We start from the raw sequence: 19257 nt of genomic DNA, 5'->3' as shown, positions 1-19257 counted from the left end.
CACACTGCTCAGGATGACTTTGATGGACCTGCGTCAAAGAGCTCGCTGACTGATTATCAGTTATCGACCATTTGGCCATCCCATCTCCATGAAATAATGCTTAACATACACCACTTTCATCTCAAGGTCCCTACCCATGGATCCATTTTCTGATGAGGATTAATGGAGCGATGTAGCACAGATGACTTCAAGGTTATCAGATAACGAGTAAAAAGGACACTTGTGAAATTAACTTTGAGCAAGAGCATTTGACATGAAGTGGGAGAAAAGAGGAATGAGCAGCGGGTCTGCAGAGTGAAGGAGGTGAGAGAAAGAGAGTGGCAGTTAAAGCTCCCTCCTTCGCACAGTAATTTGGAAGAAAATCAATTTGTAAAGAACAAATAAATGAGAATTGAGAGTGGAGGAGCCAGTCAAGAAGTGCATAGCTGAACTGAAAAGGAGGGAATTAGGAAGTTGGGCAACAGGTTCGCTACAAAATCGTTGAATGGAAAGAATATTGGACATTTCCAAGAATAAGAAGTAGTGCCAACAGCACTTGGATAAAAAGTGTTTCAATCCTCTGAATTGAAATGGAAGATAAAAAAAATTAAAATGTTTTAAAAGTTTAAACTGGTCTTTGAATTTGCCCATAATATAATTGATCTGCTCAGATCTGTTACAAAAATTGACATTGCTACACCTAGTGGGAGGTTTTGCCAAAATGTTACCTACTTGTGAGGTGCATGCAGGAGGGGTAGCAGGAGCAATTTGATTGGTATATCAGACCATATACTGCTACCATGTTCAAATGAAATGGGAGGTAGAGACGTAAAGAAAGATGTTCATGTTTTCAAATAGAAAGGCGCATTTGTTGAACTTGGTTTTAAATGCACACTTTAAGCACCAAGAGAAACACTACAAAGTAAATGTATGCTTCTATGTTATTTGACATCATCCAGCAAGACGCTGAGTTGGAAATGTAAATACACTCAAATACACAGTCATGGTAAAGATACAATAGTTACCTACCTATTTAACTAATATCATTAAACTGGCAATTTGTTAAAACAGGGTGAACACTCCTTGCTCTAAAGGACATGTCTCGTTAAGTCAGGATGATACAACCTCTCAGCAATAAAGCTGGTTAGTACTGTTATTATAATCTTCTTGAAAAGCAGCCAACACTTTCAAGCGCTTTCCATTATTTTCAGCTGCAGCCTGTTTTTTTGTGTTAATCGCAACCTGCAGTGACCGCCTAAAGTGTCTCCAACGTGAGTGTCGAACAAGAGTTTGAAGGGCATGGCTTTATCAGCTCTGACAGATGCACATAACATTCATCCGATTTAAAGCCATATCCATTCAAACAAAGCCTGATGTGTCTCATATCTTCAGGCAGATATTAACAGAAATCTGCCCCATGACTCAGTTCCTTTCTCGCTAGATAGATGGACGCTGCTAATGCTCCAAGGTGTCCGCAGAATGGATGCGCATTGATCTCAATGTGCTTTTTCTGGGGGCAATACAGAGCACAATGTGAGTGTAAGTGTGTTCTTCATGTGTGTGTGCGTGTTAGTGTGTGTTAACATTTATAGTTTGTTACTGGGCAGGACTCTGGCAGCACTGAGACAGAGTTGATCTACGTGACTGTGTTTGGATGTGAAATGTTACTGAATTACCATCAGCCAGCAGCAGAATGAGCAGAGCTGAAATGTGTCACTGTGGCTCTGAGACCAAATGCACTGCTGCACCATGGGGCAGAAGACCTTGGATGAGGAAAAACAAAACAAAAATAAAGGAGTACAGATGTGTACGTCATCTCTATCTCTCTCTTTATCACTCAGTCTTTCAAAAAAGCTAAAGGGTTATACAGCTGTTACATTCATTATATTCATCCAGATAGTGGTTAACAGTAAGTTATCACGGACCATTAATAGTTAATAGAGGACTATCTACTCATAGCAGACATTTCCTCTTCCTAATATTGGATATGTGATTACTAGTTTAATGTCACTTTGCACAAGTCATATTTTTTGCCTTATTTTTATGTGAAGCCACAATAACAGTCTACCATTACCAAATAATACATATTTACCCAACAATAAGCAGAGAGACCTGCACTGCTAGGATGAACTTGGCACACACAAGATAAAAGTCAGGTAGGGCTGTTCGTTTGATGGTAGCCCGAATTAACATGCCATTGAGACTCCTCTGCATATTAAACTGGAAATGACGGCGCTTTTTGAACATTGCTTGAGACACAGCCAGAACCGTTGATGACTCTGCCTGAGTGGTGTCACCCCTCGAGGTGAGATGTTCAGTGCCAAGACTCTGACTGGAAATCTCTGCTTTTTGGGAATATCTCCCAACGGGAAAAAGACGCAGCTCCTCATCGTTGGCAGCAGTGTGCAACAGAGACCGTCCATAAATAAATCAATGTCTTATTATTTGAAGCTTCACAGAGGACACTAGATAATAGTTGCCAGTTTATTATTTTGCGCTGTGACTCATTAAAGTCAGTGAGAGGTGGGGGTTGATATCCCTTGATCAGTCCGTCCATCAGTCATACAGTAGCTGTATTTTTTTGCATGGAGAAAATAATCATTAGTTATTTGATGCTGGTTGCTGCCTTTTGAATACTTTTTTGAACATAAGAGGCCATTTTCTGTTAAGTACGGATCTGCAGTTTCCATCTTGCTAGCCAACCGCTTTGTTATCGCTCAAAGCTAGCTAACTGAACCTATGTGCTCTCGGGGTGTGTTGACATTTTCAAGCCTCGAAGAGTCCCAAGGGAGCAGAGCTTGTCACCAAGGAGACAATGCCTGAATATGCTTCCCAACAACTGAAGGTTGGGGTAGCTACCATGGCTGAGGACTCAAGAGGATATACAGATGGGCTTCCCGTTTTTGTCGTACTGGTACACCAACATCTTGATGCAGTGGGAGTTGGCTGGTGAGATCCAGGGGCTGCTTGTGATGGAAAAGTTGTGGCTGGCGTAGAAAGGCTTCTGCTGCTTCCGGCAGCGGACCAGGGCTCGCAGCACGTTGGCTGCCATTCCCCTGAAGCGCTTGCTGATGAAGCAGTAGAGGAAGAAATTGACCCCGGTGTTGAGCAGTGCTAGCATGTTGGCCAGATCGGTGAGCACATGGAGCAATCTGCCTGCACTCTGCGAGGCTGGAGGAGAGGAGTAAAAGTGGTACAGGATCATGAGGGTACGTGGCGCCCACAAAACAGCAAAAATGGAGGTTATAGCCAGGAGAATGGCAGTGGTTTTGCCTGTAGAGTAGCCACGCAGACGAAAGCAGCTGCGGCGTCTGCGCAGCTTACGCACGATGACAGCGTTAAGGGAGAAGAAGACTGTGCAGGGGAGCAGGTAGACTGTGGCGCAGTGGGCCCACACCAGGACATGCTGGACCACGGTCCTCCCATTTCCCTCTCCTCCTCCTCCTCCATCACCGTCGCCCACCCCGGACAGGCTGTGCCACAGCTCAGGCCACCAGTAGTAAGGCGCTGCGGAGAGCAAGCACCCAATATACACGGCGAAGATCACCCTCCGTGTGCGGGCTGGGTAGGAGACTGTATGGTAGCGCAGAGGGTGGCAAACAGCGATGTAACGGTCAATGGTGAGAGGCACGGTGATCCAGATGGAGGTGTGGATGGAGGAGAACTCCAGAACCTGCACTGCATTGTTTAGTGATGGAGGCAGCGCCGTGCCCAAAATAAAATCCTCCAAAATGAAGTCGACAAACACGATGAGGAGCAGGGACCAGGATGTCGGCGGCTGCCAGAGCCAGGAGATAGTTGTAGGAGGACTTCTGACGACGCAGCACCAGCTGGGACAGGATGACCACTGTTAGGATGTTAGCTAGGTGGTGGAAGGATTAGGGAAGGTGATTGGAAGAAGATAGGTGGAGGAAATATAGATAGAAGGGAAAGTATGATAAGATTGGAAATGTAGTGGACACAGGTTGGGGCAGGGAAGGAAAGAGAATAATTCAATGTTAGTGGACATTGAAAAGAGGCAACAAAAAACATGAAAGCAATTGAGATGCAGTGGACATACACTAAAGGTAACAGAAAAATGAAACTGCACCAGCACACAATACAAACAATTTTCAGCACCATCAAAAGCTGCAAGCAAACATTTACTTTCAGTTTCATGCTGCTCAGTGCATAAAGAAAAATCTGTTATCTTCCCCAGTCAGTATGTACCACTTTCAACCAGCTCTCCTTTTGTGTAGTCTCCTCTGGTTATTGCTCTTTTCCCTTTTCCACTTCATCTACACCTGCTGTGTCATTCCAGCAGCACCTGCCTCTGCCTTTGGCCACACTGTTATCACGAATAAATAATAAAACCACGACAAAAAAACAGGAGGGCAACGTGCAGCATCACAGTCTTGGCAATCTGCTGAGTTCACTACTGCCTGCCACCCTGCTGTCGATAATTTAGTTTCTAAAACAAAGCACAAGGACACCCCGTCTGTCTGTCTGCCTCTTGCTTTTTAATCTCACTCCATATCCTCGACATATACCATCATACCTTCTCTTCCATGTTGCCAGATACAATTTCACCTGCCTATATTATTTATTGCAACAGGAGAGCAGAATATCCAAGGACAGAGGACTACTACTCCTACATTTTTCACTGAAAAGAACATAACCAGACCTGTATGTGATTTATCTCAAAGCTGCTTCTTCCAAAGTGTGACCTCTGTTTTCTGAATCAGACAGTAGGAGCAGAGCTTCAGTGTGGTGACTGTATTAAATTGGCTCATTATAAGTCTTCTTTCTTTGTTGTCATATTCAGTTCCCTGCTCTCCTTGCAAATGATCCCAGGTGATTTTCATCACCTGACAGTTGTGTTTAAAGGTTGTGAGCCTTTCAAAAACCTGGAGGAGACAGTTAACGATATATTTGTTTGTAACACTGTAGTGTTCCATGGATGTACAATAAAATCATGTAATTGAAAATAATAATAAAAGAAGCCCTCTGTTTTTATAACAAACAAAGGAACAGCTAAACTTGTTGTGTGTAACTTTGAGGTTCACCAAACCTAATACATTTATGAAACTTTCAGCAGGACGATTTTGCATATGCATCATCATATGGGATGATATTTTTTCTTAGTTCCTGAATATCTGACCATTCATCTAATGAAAAACAATACTATGCGGATTTTTTTCAAATTGTTTTTTGTAAGAAAGAATATGATTTGAATTCTGAATAAGCCTTTAAGTATTTGGACATTTCTTTGTCTTAAAGGAGACAGTATTGTGTCAGCACATTAAGAACATTTAACGCATGCCATGTGTGACATGAAGTGTAAAATTCAGAGGCCAAAATCTTTTTCAATGTATCCAAAGATTCAGTTCACATGCTGTACTTTAGTAATATATCCATCCTCTACTGTTGCTAACAATCCACAACAAGCTAAACTTGCTGATGAAACACGAAGACATCATACAAAGATGCCTCTGACATTAAATTGCATTGCAGCATCATGAGACATCAATGCACTTAGCAGCTGTCACCGTGTGTGTGTGTGTGTGTGTGTGTGTGTGTGTGTGTGTGTGTGTGTGTGTGTGTGTGTGTGTGTGTGTGTGTGTGTGTGTGTGTGTGTGTGTGTGTGTGTGTGTGTGTGTGTGTGTGTGTGTCCTGTGGTGCTGCCTCCCTCGACAGTAATAGATCTGGGATCGGATTAAATATGGCAGCTAGGAGTCTGGTACATCACACTTCGCAGCCTCAACCACGATCAACTGATTACAAATTACAAGGCGGCTCCAGATAATGACTAAAGATGTCCTTCCCAGACTGGAAGATTTGCAAAGGAAGACACACCACACACACGCACGCACACACACTAACACAGGTCTATCCATGCACGCACATACACACAGATCAATACGTACAATCTATCAATAAACATAAATGACACGTCAAAGCAGTTTACAAGATTGGACAGGCCAATATAAGTGTACATGTAGGCTGCTGGATACACCCCCCCCCCCCCACCCCCCCCCACCCCCCACCATCACAGTCACCCCGGCCCTCACACCAGGCCGACCTGCACAGGCAAGTTAAATTGCTTTCATGTCAAATCTTGCTGTGTTTATAGATTCTTTTTTTAGCTATTGGTCCTACGCTATCGGTCTTTTGCTTCTTCTTTGCTGCTGATCAGTTTGGTCCATATTACATTGTATTTTAGATTAACCTTGGATTCAAGCAGAAAGATCTTCATAATAAGCATTATGAGATTTCTGTAATAACCCTGTTAACTGCATGTGCTTCAAGAATAAATTGTATTGGAGATATTTATCTTTAGCTCAGCTCTAGTCCCAGAATAAATCTGTATATATTTAGATGAACGGTCATAATGAATTTAATTATCTTGCTTTTTTGTATATGCTCACATTTGTATTACACGTGTTTTAATAAAGGAATAAATATAACAAACCGTGGTAATTTCAAAGAATATATATTGATTATAATGATATTATTCAACCCAGTCTCACCGCATATTGTTTGCCTGCACCACGTCTTTTTGTCCGGTCGGGTCTTGGAAGACCGGAAGCTGTGGGGTTTATAAAAACATGTTCTTACCGTTCTTACTCAAAAAAAGAAATGGGGCTCAGAGCCTCAGAATACTGAAATCTGTATTTTTTAAATCTTTTTTTCCTTCTAATTTGTTATTATTTTCTAAATAACACACTGTTATTTACTCAATAATAACAAACAATTATCCTTGTTTTTATTTATTTGTTTAATTCTATAATCTCTGGCTTTTTTGCCGTCTGTCAGGAAGTGAATTTGAAAATAAAGTAACAGGAAACAGACGTAGGCCTATGGGACATTTCGAGCATCATTGCGATACACACCAAGCCCCCAGGAAGTGCGCCGGACTCTGAGGAAAATATTCGTTGTGGCCATACGGCAGTACTACACTCCCCGGAAAAACTTTTTCCCATTGACTAACATTGGGAAAGAGACGTCTGTAAATCGTTGGATAATCTTTTTTAAACTAGATAAACTACCCAGTATGAACATGTGTATAGCCCTTATTAAAAACATTCGGTCCTCAAGTTGTAAAATGTGCTAATAATGTTATTCTGAGAGTTATTTTCCTCTGCATTATGAAGGCGGATCTAATCCACGGGACCGCGCCATCCGGCACGTTCATGTGACGTGTGCACTACTATGAGTTTTACCTTTACGCATGGATGCACAATAAGAACGGATTATATGATTATATGAATACTTTCGTGACGTTTCGCTCTCTCAAAAGTTGGGCCATTTTGTCTTCATGCGCCAATGAGCAACCCTCATAGGAATGAACGAGGCCCCGCCTCCCACGCTGTTTCCAGTTCTTATTATACATCCATGATACACACCCACTGAACTGATTACCCAAGATCCTCAGCTATGGTTTAAGCTCAGTGATTGGATGTTTTAGCCGCAATGCACGTTGGGATATGGTGTTAATGCGATATGGTTCCATAGATTTATGGCCGAAGACACTACACTACCCATAATCCTCAGCTATCGTTTGGGACTACAGTCCCTTTGCTTGACAAACCCCGTGATTAATCTTCAAACTCTGGGATTGGATGTTGGAGTGGCAGTGCGCCAAGGTTACGGCGAGCGCCAAACAGCACTTTGAAATGGAACGAAACCACGGCAGACTATCCAAAACTGGACTCCAACGGTTCTCACCCCCCCAGAACTACACATGCTGGCTATTGTTTCGCAAAATGTTCTATGGGACGTCTCTACTGGGAACGTTTTCGTTTTTCCCACAATTAGAAGTTGCCAGTATTAAACACATTGGTGTTATCAAATGTAAAACATATAATTAATAAATGGGTGAAAATCGCTGTCCATAATGCGCAGCATTAATATATAGCATTAATATATACCCACATGTGACAGCTCATTGATACTTTGTAATTCTACTCCACTACAATTCAGAGGTTAACCTAGTATTTTTACTCCACTACATTTATTTTAGTTACTTTGCAGATTCTGATTAATGATGTGAAATATAAACAAACCTTAAATCCGGCTTTAGTTACACCTGAGTAAAATGCAGGGAAAGGTGATTGTCAAGTGCCAACAATCAGGAGAGATATTTGATAGTTGGTGCTTGAGAAGACTAAACATTTATCTGCAGATCTCTATAAAGTATATTCATTACTCGTTATTCTGTACTAATAGTTCATTAAAGACTGTATATTATGGCTATTTTGCACATCCCTTTCAAGATTTCAAGATTTTCAAAGGTTTATTAACATATCATAGACACAACTACGGTGAAGTTATGCAATGAATGAAAAACTTGGGTCGCAGATTCCTCAACAGAGCATTACAAGACATCTATCAATATGTGTGTATACCTCCACCATTAAACTGTCAAATTCTGCACATTTCTTATACTATCTACATACATCTTATAAGAGTATAATTCATCTGTATAATATCAGTTAAAATAAGTGCTTCAACATAGTTAACACTGCAGGAAAGCAATATATTAGACGTTAAGTACTTTGTCAGGCTTAATATTTATCTGTAGATAGATACCCCCAAAGCTTTTTTCTTATTTAAAAGAAGACCTTAACCTAAAGTATTCTTTAATTTTTAAATAAAGGTTAATTTGTTTTTCTGTTTTGCACATCCTACTATTAATATCTTTGTACATCCGGCACTAAACTGTTTTATTGTAGAGATCACTTACAGTATCTTCTTGATTTTTTATATTCTATATTTCTATCATTGACCTTCTACTTTCCCCCTATTTTGTATGTACTCTTTATATTTGTTTCATCAAATATAACATATTAAATAATGTGCTTTAACCACTAGGCGGTGCACACAAGGTACACACAGCATACAATGCCATAATAACTTTTTATTATTAGTGTAGGACACTTGTGTATGTATAACATCTGAAGATGTGTAGTTTTATGCATGTTTTCACGTAATTTTACAGGATATTGCTATATTATTTCACATATTTTACTTTTACACATTAATATCTGATTTGTAAAACATCACAGACAGAAAGGTATATCCATTATTTAATAGTAAGCTATTTAAATTCTGATTCCATAGATGTGTCTCCCATTACCCAAAACCCCTGACTATTCTTTCAACTCAGTATTTACATTTTTATATTCAAAGAGAATCAGTAATATCTTTAAAAACTACAAGTCCTTTTCTATCAGCTGTGCACCGTTAAGGTGTAAATATAACCAATTGGATCAAATATAAAAGTCAGCCGAATTAGTATTGATACTGCAAGGAGACGTATTGTGTGAAGAGAAATTGAAGGTGTTGTTTTATTGCTGATATATTTATGATCTACGTCACATATTCAGTTTCGTGGCATTTCTTCCAGTTTGTCCAGAAGTCTTCTAATCATGGAACTACGGCAGATGTGTAATATTTAATGCAGCTGAACTGTGTATTGCAATGCCGTTATGTAATGACTTTCAAAGAGAAAAGCAAGCAAACTCCGATTAAAGTATTTATTTTATTTTTTTTAATGTTTTTTGGATTTCATATCGCATAAAGACCATATCCCAACGTGCATTGCGACTAAACAATCCAATCTCAGAGCTTCAACCATAGCTGAGGATCTTGGGTAATCAGTTCAGTGGGTGTGTATCTGTTTCCGGTTATTTTATTTTGAAATTCAGTTTCTGACGGACGGCAAAAAAGACAGAGATTATAGAATTAAACAAATAAATAAAAACAAGGATAATTGTGTGTTATTGTTGAGTAAATAACAGTGTGTTATTTAGAAAAGAATAACAAATTAGAAGGAAAAAAAGATTAAAACAATACAGATGTCAGTATTATGAGGTTCTGAGCCCCATTTCTTTTCCTCACGGACGGCAAAAAAGGTCCGACATTATTCTACGGTGACCCTGAAGTGCAAGACACCACAGCATTTCAGAAAACACTACAGCATTTCAGAAAACACTACAGCATTTCAGAAAACACCACAGCGTTTCACATTGGACAGAAAGGGTATTCCTTTAGGGAGAACACTTCTTGTTTGTGATTGGACAGAGCCAGCCAGAGAAGCACTGCTGTGATTGATTGTTTTTGCTGCCAGTCAAGAAATGACGCTTCGTGATTGGTCAACACCCGACAGCGAATTATGTCCCAACACATCAGCCGACTCCATGTAAATCCTATCGGAATCGGATCGATCAGACTAACTAACCTGTTGCTGCTCCGTCCACACTCACAACAACGTCATACAGACATAAATAAAGCCGCGACTGTATTCAAAATGACATAGACAGTCTGTGTTTTGTATTCTTTCACACACATATACGGGTATTGGGCCGAGGGCGACACCGTACTTCCGGTATCCGCTGTTTTACGCGAGGTGCAAGCAGGCCAAGGGTTTAGCCGTACACCGTCTAGGTGTTGCTAAGCTTCCTGTACTGAATATCATAGTCTATGGCCTTAATCAATATCTAGTCAACTCTAAAATACCACATGCAATGGCATGATAATATTATTGTGACAAGTTTGGTATTCATGGTGTTTCCAGAAATTAGACGTAGATGCAGCCAAAATCAACGAAGGCCACTTTCGACAACCCACACAGCTCTAGTTTACGCTGGTAACGACCTAGAGCACACCCCTCAAGTCCAGAGATGTAATCCGAAGACATGTAGCGATTTCTTCGGTCGTTAATGCCTGGCTACGTTAGCTAGCTGTTTATATTTGCACTTCCAGGATATTTGCACCTCCATGAAAATGGCGTATTTATATATATATGGTGCGTGTTGCATTGTGGGTAGCTCGTGACGTCACTGTGTGTGAAAGAATATGTTTAACTTTTGTCCAGTTTATGAACAGATATGAGGAGCTGTGAGCTCTGAGTGTGTGCTAACGGCTCGGCTGATGTGTTGGGCCAATCACGCAGCGCCATTTGTTGACTGGCAGCAAAAACAGCCAATCACAGCAGTGCTTCTATGGCTGGCTCTGTCCAATCACAAACAAGAAGTGTTCTCCCTAAGCAAGGAATACCCTTTCCGTCCAATGTGAAATGCGGTGGTGTTTTCTGAAATGCTGTTGTGTTTTGTGAAATGCTGTGGCGTTTTGTGAAATGCTGCTGCGTTTTGTGAAATGCTGCGGCGTTTTGTGAAATGCTGCGGCGTTTTGTGAAATGCTGTAGTGTTTTCTGAAATGCTGTAGCGTTTTGTGAAATGCTGTTGTGTTTTCTGAAATGCTGTGGTGTCTTGAACTTCAGGGCCACCGTATTATACGATTTAAAAACAATAATCGAGGCTTGATATTGAGTAAGAACATGTTTTTATGAACCACACAGCTTCCGGTCGGAAGCAAAAAGATGTTGTGCAGGCACGAAACACACTACCAATAGAAATACATTGCTTTTAAAATCGTTCTGTGTGACACAAAAAAGAGGGGAAAATCGTGTTGGTGAACACGAATCAATAGATTAAATGTCGTGACTATAACACGAAATGCCGTGAGACTGCGTTGTATTATTATAATTTTCCAACACTATGTACTTTATGTGTCAAGATCAAGCTGACAAGCATCCTCGAAGTATGGTTTTACCAAACTTTGGTAATAAAATAAAGTAAAAGAGAAAACTAAACGTTTGCCAATGAAAAAACCCTACATTTGGGCTGCTGAGTTAAAAAAAAACATCTCTTCTTATCTCTGATTTAGGCTAACAGCTTAAAGCTACGTAAGGCGATTGCTAAGGGCGCATCGATCCATGAGGGGCGCTTCAAATATGGGGCCAGCTAAAGTATTGCCTAGGGCAGCAAATAGGTCAGGACCGGCCCTGCATAACACAACCAAACCTCTAACCAAACAGTGGTGGTTGAGTTGCATTTTGGCTAATGCTAGGTGTCAATGAGAGCAATGCTACATTTATCAAAGATACAATATAATAATAATAATAATAATAATAATAATAATAATAATAAATTGTATTTCTATAGCGCTTTTCTTGAACCCAAAGACGCTTTACATTTGGGAGGGAGGGTATACAAACAAAACAAAAACAAAAACAAAGACAAAAAGAAACAAAGAAACAAAACAAAACAGAAAAGCAGTCAGGAGAAAGTTGGTTGGGGGGGGGGATTATGGATACAGAGTTGAAGAGGTGGGTTTTGAGGCGGGAACAGGGTGAGGGACTCAGACTCACGGAGGTCTTGGGGTAGGGAGTTCCAGAGCTTCGGGGCTGCCACAGAGAAGGCTCTATCCCCGAAGCTCCGGGGTTTGGCCTTGGGGATGGAAAGCAAACCGGCTGAGGTGGATCTGAGGGACCGGGGTGGTTGGTAGAGGATGAGGAGGTCAGTGAGGTAGGGGGGTTGGGGGGCAGATGGTGGAGGGCTTTGAAAGTGAGGACCAGGAGTTTGTAATGGATGCGGTGTGAAACGGGGAGCCAGTGGAGTTCTTTGAGGACCAGGGTGATGTGATGCCATGATTTGGTGTGGGCGAGGAGTCTGGCGGCTGCGTTCTGGACACGCTGGAGTCTATTGAATATGAATGTTAGTTGCAGCTCTTCTGTGTCTTTTTGCTTTGGTGGTGTCCAAACTCATTGAGTATTGAGGAACAATCAAAGGTCTAATCTCAGTTTTGCTTCGCATCTGTTTAGCTGATTGATATTACCTTTTTTGTTTTGGCTTACTGCTGGTTCTTATTGACTCTTTGCACACGTTGTTTCATAAAGCTGCTACAGCTGTAAGTGTGTAATGTACACACACCTGCTGCCTCTCATCAAGTGTATTCAAATGATCTTATCAGTGTTTTTTGTTCCAGGAAAGGTTTGCGGTTAAGCTAAGCTGTTCATAAACTTCCCGTAGGTCCATTTTAAACCCTTCACAGTGTACCCCACCATTGATATAATCACCTCCATTCCTTTGCTGTACTTCTGCCCACCAAATTCTCTAACTTATCTCTTTCTCTGTCCACATAATATTTTGTTAAACAGAGAGGGGTGACCTGAAATGGAAACAGTGAAGTGTTGATTGTCACTGGCTGGGTATTGTTCTGTTCGGGCTTCCCGTTGAGATGGGGCTTTCTACAGACAAACAAAAGGGATCTGTAGCGAGCTTGACATTTCCATTTAGTTCGAGCCAGCCTGCATTGGGTTGCCCATTCATTACAATTGACTCCTGCTCTTTCTGTCGTCTCAGGGGCCAAGCAGGGGGAGAGACAAGTTGGAGAGCTGCACACTCTGAACAGATGCTACACAACAATAACACAGCATGAGTACAGAGACATGTACATCTCATGCCTGGACATTCAGATGGAGACACATGCAAAATGAATCCATCTTTGCTGGCAAAAATAGTTGTCTCAAACTGAGAGCTGTGTTTGTCTGACTACATTTGCTTATGAACTTTTGTGTGTGTTTGTTTGTGTGAATCTTTCTGTATTTGTGTGTGGGAATTATTTTGAGTCTGTGCTTCCCCCTGCTGCTCTCCTAATGTGACAAAGGACAGGGCCATTGACGTTGTTTAGCGGGAAAGAGAAGGCAGAGAGTGTAACGAGGCTGACTCATCCCGCCACTAAAGCAACGTGTTGAGACGGGCAGTCGACAAACTACGCGTCTTAACCCCCTGACACCAGTGGCAAGACACGAGGTGCCGCACACCAGTCCTTAAGCTTTCTCATGGGGCTCCTTTTACATACGCAGAATAATTAAAAATGTAAAAATATCCTAAAGAGCCAATGAAAGTGAACATTGAAATTGGCTTTTCTTTTTGTCATTTGGAGGAAATTGAGGTTTGGCTTTGATGGCATATCCGGAGGTTAATAAGACGAGATGAGTGTAGAAGAGAGGGATGAAGAAATAGATGGAAGGTGATGTAACATGTGGTGTGAAGAAGGTCACAGGGAGTTAAAAGAGAACAGGCCATTGAGAGGGAATTGAAGGAAAGGATTAGATAAAAAAAACAGAATGAGACAGAGAGGGGTATATAGGAGAGGGGTGAGGCAGTGGGAGGAAAGGAAGAGAGACGAGAGAAACATAGGAGGTGAAAATCAAAGCTTGCTTCAAAGGTCACAGGCACTTTGTTCCTGATGACAACCATTTCCCTTTTGTCTTCTCCAAGTGTCAGACGGGACATGAAGCAGGGAGATTTTTTTTAATTCCCCGGAACAGAAACCAGGACCAAATCCCTGCTGCAAAGCCACAAAAACATGCATTGAAGATAAAACAATGTTTTAGCTGACAGTTTTTAAACTGTTCAGAATTAGGTCCAAACTCCCTAATAGTGTCAAATCTGTTTTCGTGCTGTTAAATTGCAATGAAAATCAGGCCTGTAATGCCATGACAATGTGATAATGTCCATCCAACACATTTTATTGCGAGTTTGATGGGTATGATCTGAGAGTTAATGAGGAAAAGGAGGAAGCTCGTAAGAAAAAGAAAGATGCAAAGTAAGAAATATACAGCAACAATGAGAAACATAACAGGATAGGAAAAGAAAATAGATATTCAATGATTATTATTAAGGCATATTAGGAGAGAAATAGGCCCCTGGTTGCTGCTAATTATATTGATGTTGCTGCAGTGCTCTGCCTCTGCTAACCTCTAACAGCCATTCATTTCACAGACAGGCCACAATGAGTCAAAGTGTGGTGGAGACGACTGTCTTTACACCGAGGCTGCTGCTGATGAGACACTGCAGACTGACAAACTCAGCTTCTCATGTCCAAAGGGCTCGTAAACAATGCTAACAGTTATGATGTGCTTTTGGACCTTCTCCACATCTTTTTTAATGAGATTTCAGTTTTGAAAGAACATGTGAGAAAGAGGTCATATGAGGTAAAGAAGAGCTGCGAAGAAGGGTAAATGGATGAGAGATGAAGAAAAAAGGAATATATTAAGATAATGTCGATCTAGCGGCGCCATTATTATCCTCAGATTGACGAATATTACTTCCAGAAAATGTCAGACAACACATGGAATTGGGTTCTCAGCAATGGTGACAGCTGTTCAACAAAAAGTATTTCACTTCACTCGACAACATCTCTGCTTTATTGCCTGAAACAATACCTCCCTCCTTTCTTGCCTCCCCCCCCCCCTGGCTCGTCTCCCCACCACAAGCTGACACTTTCTCTCTGTCCTTCCCTTCCCCTCTTTTTTTCTCAGACTGCAGACTGGAGACAAACCAGAGCTCAGAAATCTCTTTCCATTTGATACACTGAATATTCGCTATCTTTTACACATGCTTTCCCATTCTTTCCTCTTCGTCCATTCTAACACTTGACTCTTCAGAGTGACAGTATCTCTTAACAAGCTCCAATCCCACCTTGCCCTCTCTGTACACATTGACAGATCAATAGTGCAAACTGTATATTGCAGGTCCTCACCTCTTCATTAAGTAGGGCTGACCCCTGACCTGCACTGTGTTGTGGAACAGAGGGTTGTTAACGCTGAACATTTCCCCTTTCGGGTGGAGGGATTAGTTGGAGGAGATTTTCCCTCACGTGTGCCACATCGCTGACTGTCGACAGCCACATATGGAGGGGCTTCAAGAAAGAGGGAAGGAACGCACCAACATACTGTTAAGTATGTGGGCTCATGCGTGTTCCTGTGCGCTTGGGAAGGAGCGACACGTGCACATTTCTGCTGGCACAATGTGCACACATGTCAACACCATTCAACCATTTGTTGACACATATTCAACATACACTTATTAAAAGGGTTTATTATGCATGACAACTGAGCCTCTTCATTTGACACGTATAAGCACTGGAAAAGCTAGCCAATGACATTTGAGAGTTGATATTAATTTGCATTTTCTGGTTCCGACAAATCATAATAATAATAATAATAATGGTTTAAATTATATAGCGCTTTTCTATGTCCCTTCCAACTTAAATAATATATAATAATGTGTAACTCTCATTCACAATGACCTAACATAGTACATTTTGTGAGCACTTGAAAGCAACACAAATGATGATGATTATCTGATGTACTAATGTAATATAATGTGATTGAATTTAACAAATGTAATCTTTTTAGTTGCATTGTGCCCTGCTGCAAAGACATGTTACAAACATTGAACCATTGGAATATGTGCAAGTAATTTAAAGGCAGGCAAATTAAATAAATATTCAAGCATTAACAGTGACCTCGAGTTGAAATTTAAATGGGGCAGGTAAAGAGTCTATAAACGGCATCATAAAGAACTCCCTGCTTGAGGAATGCTCCACTCAAACAGTTTGCATAAAAGCAGCTGTATCAGGCCGGATATTCAGAGAAGCTTTAACACCCAGTTACGAGTCGACACACAAAATCACTCACCATCTTCAACATACTCGACAGTAAGTGTCTCAGATGTGAGTGAGACACAAAGAGCAGGCCTAAATTCTGTAATCCCTGCATGTCAGAAACTCCGCCGTGTCTCTGTTTGCTATGCCAGCACATGTCTCTTCTGTCTCAAGCAGTGTGGTGTGGTGAGCAGAGAGAGAGAGAGAGAGAGAGAGAGAGAGAGAGAGAGAGAGAGTTAGCAATTAATTAAAAATGTGGCAATTCGTCTCAGCGCTGTCGTATCCTCCACTCGGGCTCAGAGGTGTTACTTCACTGCCTCTGCTGTTATTAATCTATTTCTTTTAACTCCGCTCTTCTTCTTCTTCTTCTTCTTCTTCTTCTTCTTCTTCTTCTTCTTCTTCTTCTTCTTCTTCTTCTTCTTCTTCTTCTTCTTCTTCTTCTTCTTCTTCTTCTTCTTCTTCTTCTTCTTCTTCTTCTTCTTCTTCTTCGTGTCCTTGTCCTCCCCATACTCCATTCTGTTCAACCTGAGATGTCGGTTGATCCTTTCCCTAGGTCACACACTTCCCACCAATTAACTTGCGTAATCCCTTTCCTCATCACCTTCAATCTTCACGCTTTTCACCCTCACATTTGTGCTCTCGAAGTGACCCTTCTATGTCTGCAGCTTAAAGGTCAAAGTCGGCAAGAATCTTACAGACATGATGATGACCTTCTGAAGCCCTGTTGCTTCTAAATAACTAATGAAAACGGTCTGATAATCGAGGGTAACAGCTCCAAATGCTTTGAGGGTGTTAAATATGTGAGAGTCTTTAGGTCACACCACTACTCCTCCCACATGCTGCACTCATGAAACATTTATGATTCGGCTTGAGTCGAACGACACAATGATTAAATAAGTCAATCTCGGCTGCTGCGAAATATCAGCCTGCTGCACTCAACTATTATTTCAGACGTAAGATTGCATTACACTCCCAGGTTAGTGCTATTTTGTAAAGAGGACTTCAGCTGCAGAAACAGATAAAACTTTTGAGGCAAGAAAACAATTAAATGATGTGCAAGACTTAATTTGTCAACCAGGATAATTAATTAGACTAGATTTAATCACAAAGACAGACTTTTACTGGCTGCAAATCTTGTGGAGCAACTGCAGTCTTGGCGTACTAAAGCTTTTCATTATGCATTGCAGACTTGTTCTAAACCAGGACAAAATAACATCTCACTCCGAGTCTTTATCAAGGAGGAGAGGTGCAGAGCTAACGTTAATGTAATGTATTAGTACAAATAAGACAAGCAAAGTCATTAGATGTATTTATCAGAATCAGGATGAATAGCAAAACACTGGATGCACCTGAAGAATGTTAGTGCTGAAGCAGGGTGGATGTTTCTAACCTCACTGAACCCCATACCTCTGATAGACACTCCCACTGTTCCTCTTTTATCTCACCTCTGTTTCCTGCCTCTCTCTCTGAAACACACACACATGCATGCACACACCTCTTTGCTTCCCTGTGTGAGAGCAGGTCGGCTCATAGATCACGCAGTGGGAGAGAGGCAGTAAATGAGTCTGACAGTGACTGTGAATGGACTAATCAGTCAATGGTAAGGACGCAACGAAGCAAGTGTCATTAATGCAGGTCACCAAGATGAGCCACGTAACACACACTTGTCCCCGAGGTCAAGCCTGAGTCATTACAGACACACTCTGTCATGCACCCATCGCCAGAATCACTGCAGCCTAGCAGAAAAGGTGCTGTTTTAAAGGTTAACAATCAGATTTAATTACGCTTTGCACAATTTGTTTAAGTGGTGCGTGCCTAAAAAAGACATGTACAAAACCACCTCCAAACGGACAGGCAAAGCACAGACAAACACACACAAAATAAGTGTGCATGCACAGGTGATTGCCACAAGGTCAGGATGACAAATCAACAGTGTGTGCATGTGTCTGTGTGTGTGACACTTTTTGCAGCTGTGCACAACACACACTCACTCAAACCGGCAGACAAGTACACATCATATCAAGAAGCGTGACTCGTGCATCCCGCTGGGGAGCAAATTAACACAGAATGAGACGTGCATGTGATTAGACACAGACATCAAAACACACACTGTGTGCACATCTCTTACCCGGCAGGCCGAGGCAGAGCAGGACGCTGTAGTAGATGACAGGCAGTGGTCCGAGAGGGCACCCCTGGGCGAACTCAGAGGGATGCTGCTCTGGGCTCCAACTGCTGTCATTTGGGGAAAAAACAGGGAAGATGTGGCTGTGCTCCATGGTCTCTTCTTTGTCCTCTTCCTCAGCTGAGCTCAGTGTCAAGAAGCCGGCTGGCCACACAAGCAAACCGCCTGGTCGCCGGGATGGGAGAGAGGGTGCTCTGTCCTTGGGTGCCAATCAGCATGAGTGTGTGCACGCCTGGGTTTGCGCAAGGTAACGAGGTGGAGTGTGTGTGATGGTATAGGGGAGACAACAGACTGGGAGATGCGAGAGATGAAATGTGTTAGTAGGTGACGGAGAGAAAGGAGGTGAGAGAAGCAGAGAGGTGAGTATGAAGGTAGAAGTGGAGAGGGGAGGATGCTGCCTGAGTGTGTGAGTGAGGGGGAATGAGAGCGAGTCGAGAGAGCAGCAGGAGAAGGAGGAGGAGGAGGAGGAGGAGGAAAGAGGGAGGGAGGGAGGGAGCAAAAGAAGGAGGGAGTAAGGTGGATGGAGAGCAAGAGTATGCTGAAGATTAGAAAGTGAGGGAGAGAGATGGAGGCTGGGAGCTGAGGGAGACTCGTGGAGAGAAAGAGGGGTTCCTGTTTGAGGGCCAGGAAATAAAAGAGATAGTAAAACTGTTGCAGACAAGAAAAGATAAATGAACTGTGGAAAATGATAGTGTGTGTGCCCTTGTCACACTGCCAATCTGTCTCTTTATTGCACATCTCTTTATTTATTTTTATATTCAGTTACCTCATGATTGTTTTTGATGTAATAATGTATTCAATAATGAGTGGACAAGCAG

General features: G+C 41.8%; 1 protein-coding gene across 1 annotated transcript; it reads right to left on the bottom strand.

Moving 5' to 3' along the window:
- Positions 1–2592: 2592 nt before the first annotated feature.
- LOC117450758 (probable G-protein coupled receptor 139) lies at positions 2593–18836 on the bottom strand. The gene is given in 3 exon segments (XM_034088696.1): positions 2593–3739; positions 3741–3841; positions 18386–18836. Coding segments are annotated over 3 exon segments (1137 nt in total). The 5' UTR covers positions 18534–18836; the 3' UTR covers positions 2593–2851.
- Positions 18837–19257: the final 421 nt, after the last annotated feature.

This window comes from Pseudochaenichthys georgianus, chromosome 8, assembly GCF_902827115.2.
Source record: "Pseudochaenichthys georgianus chromosome 8, fPseGeo1.2, whole genome shotgun sequence".
Classification (NCBI taxonomy): Eukaryota; Metazoa; Chordata; class Actinopteri; order Perciformes; family Channichthyidae; genus Pseudochaenichthys; species Pseudochaenichthys georgianus.
The sequence above is the reverse complement of the archived record's forward strand: the minus strand, read 5'-3'. Positions and strand labels throughout refer to the sequence as shown.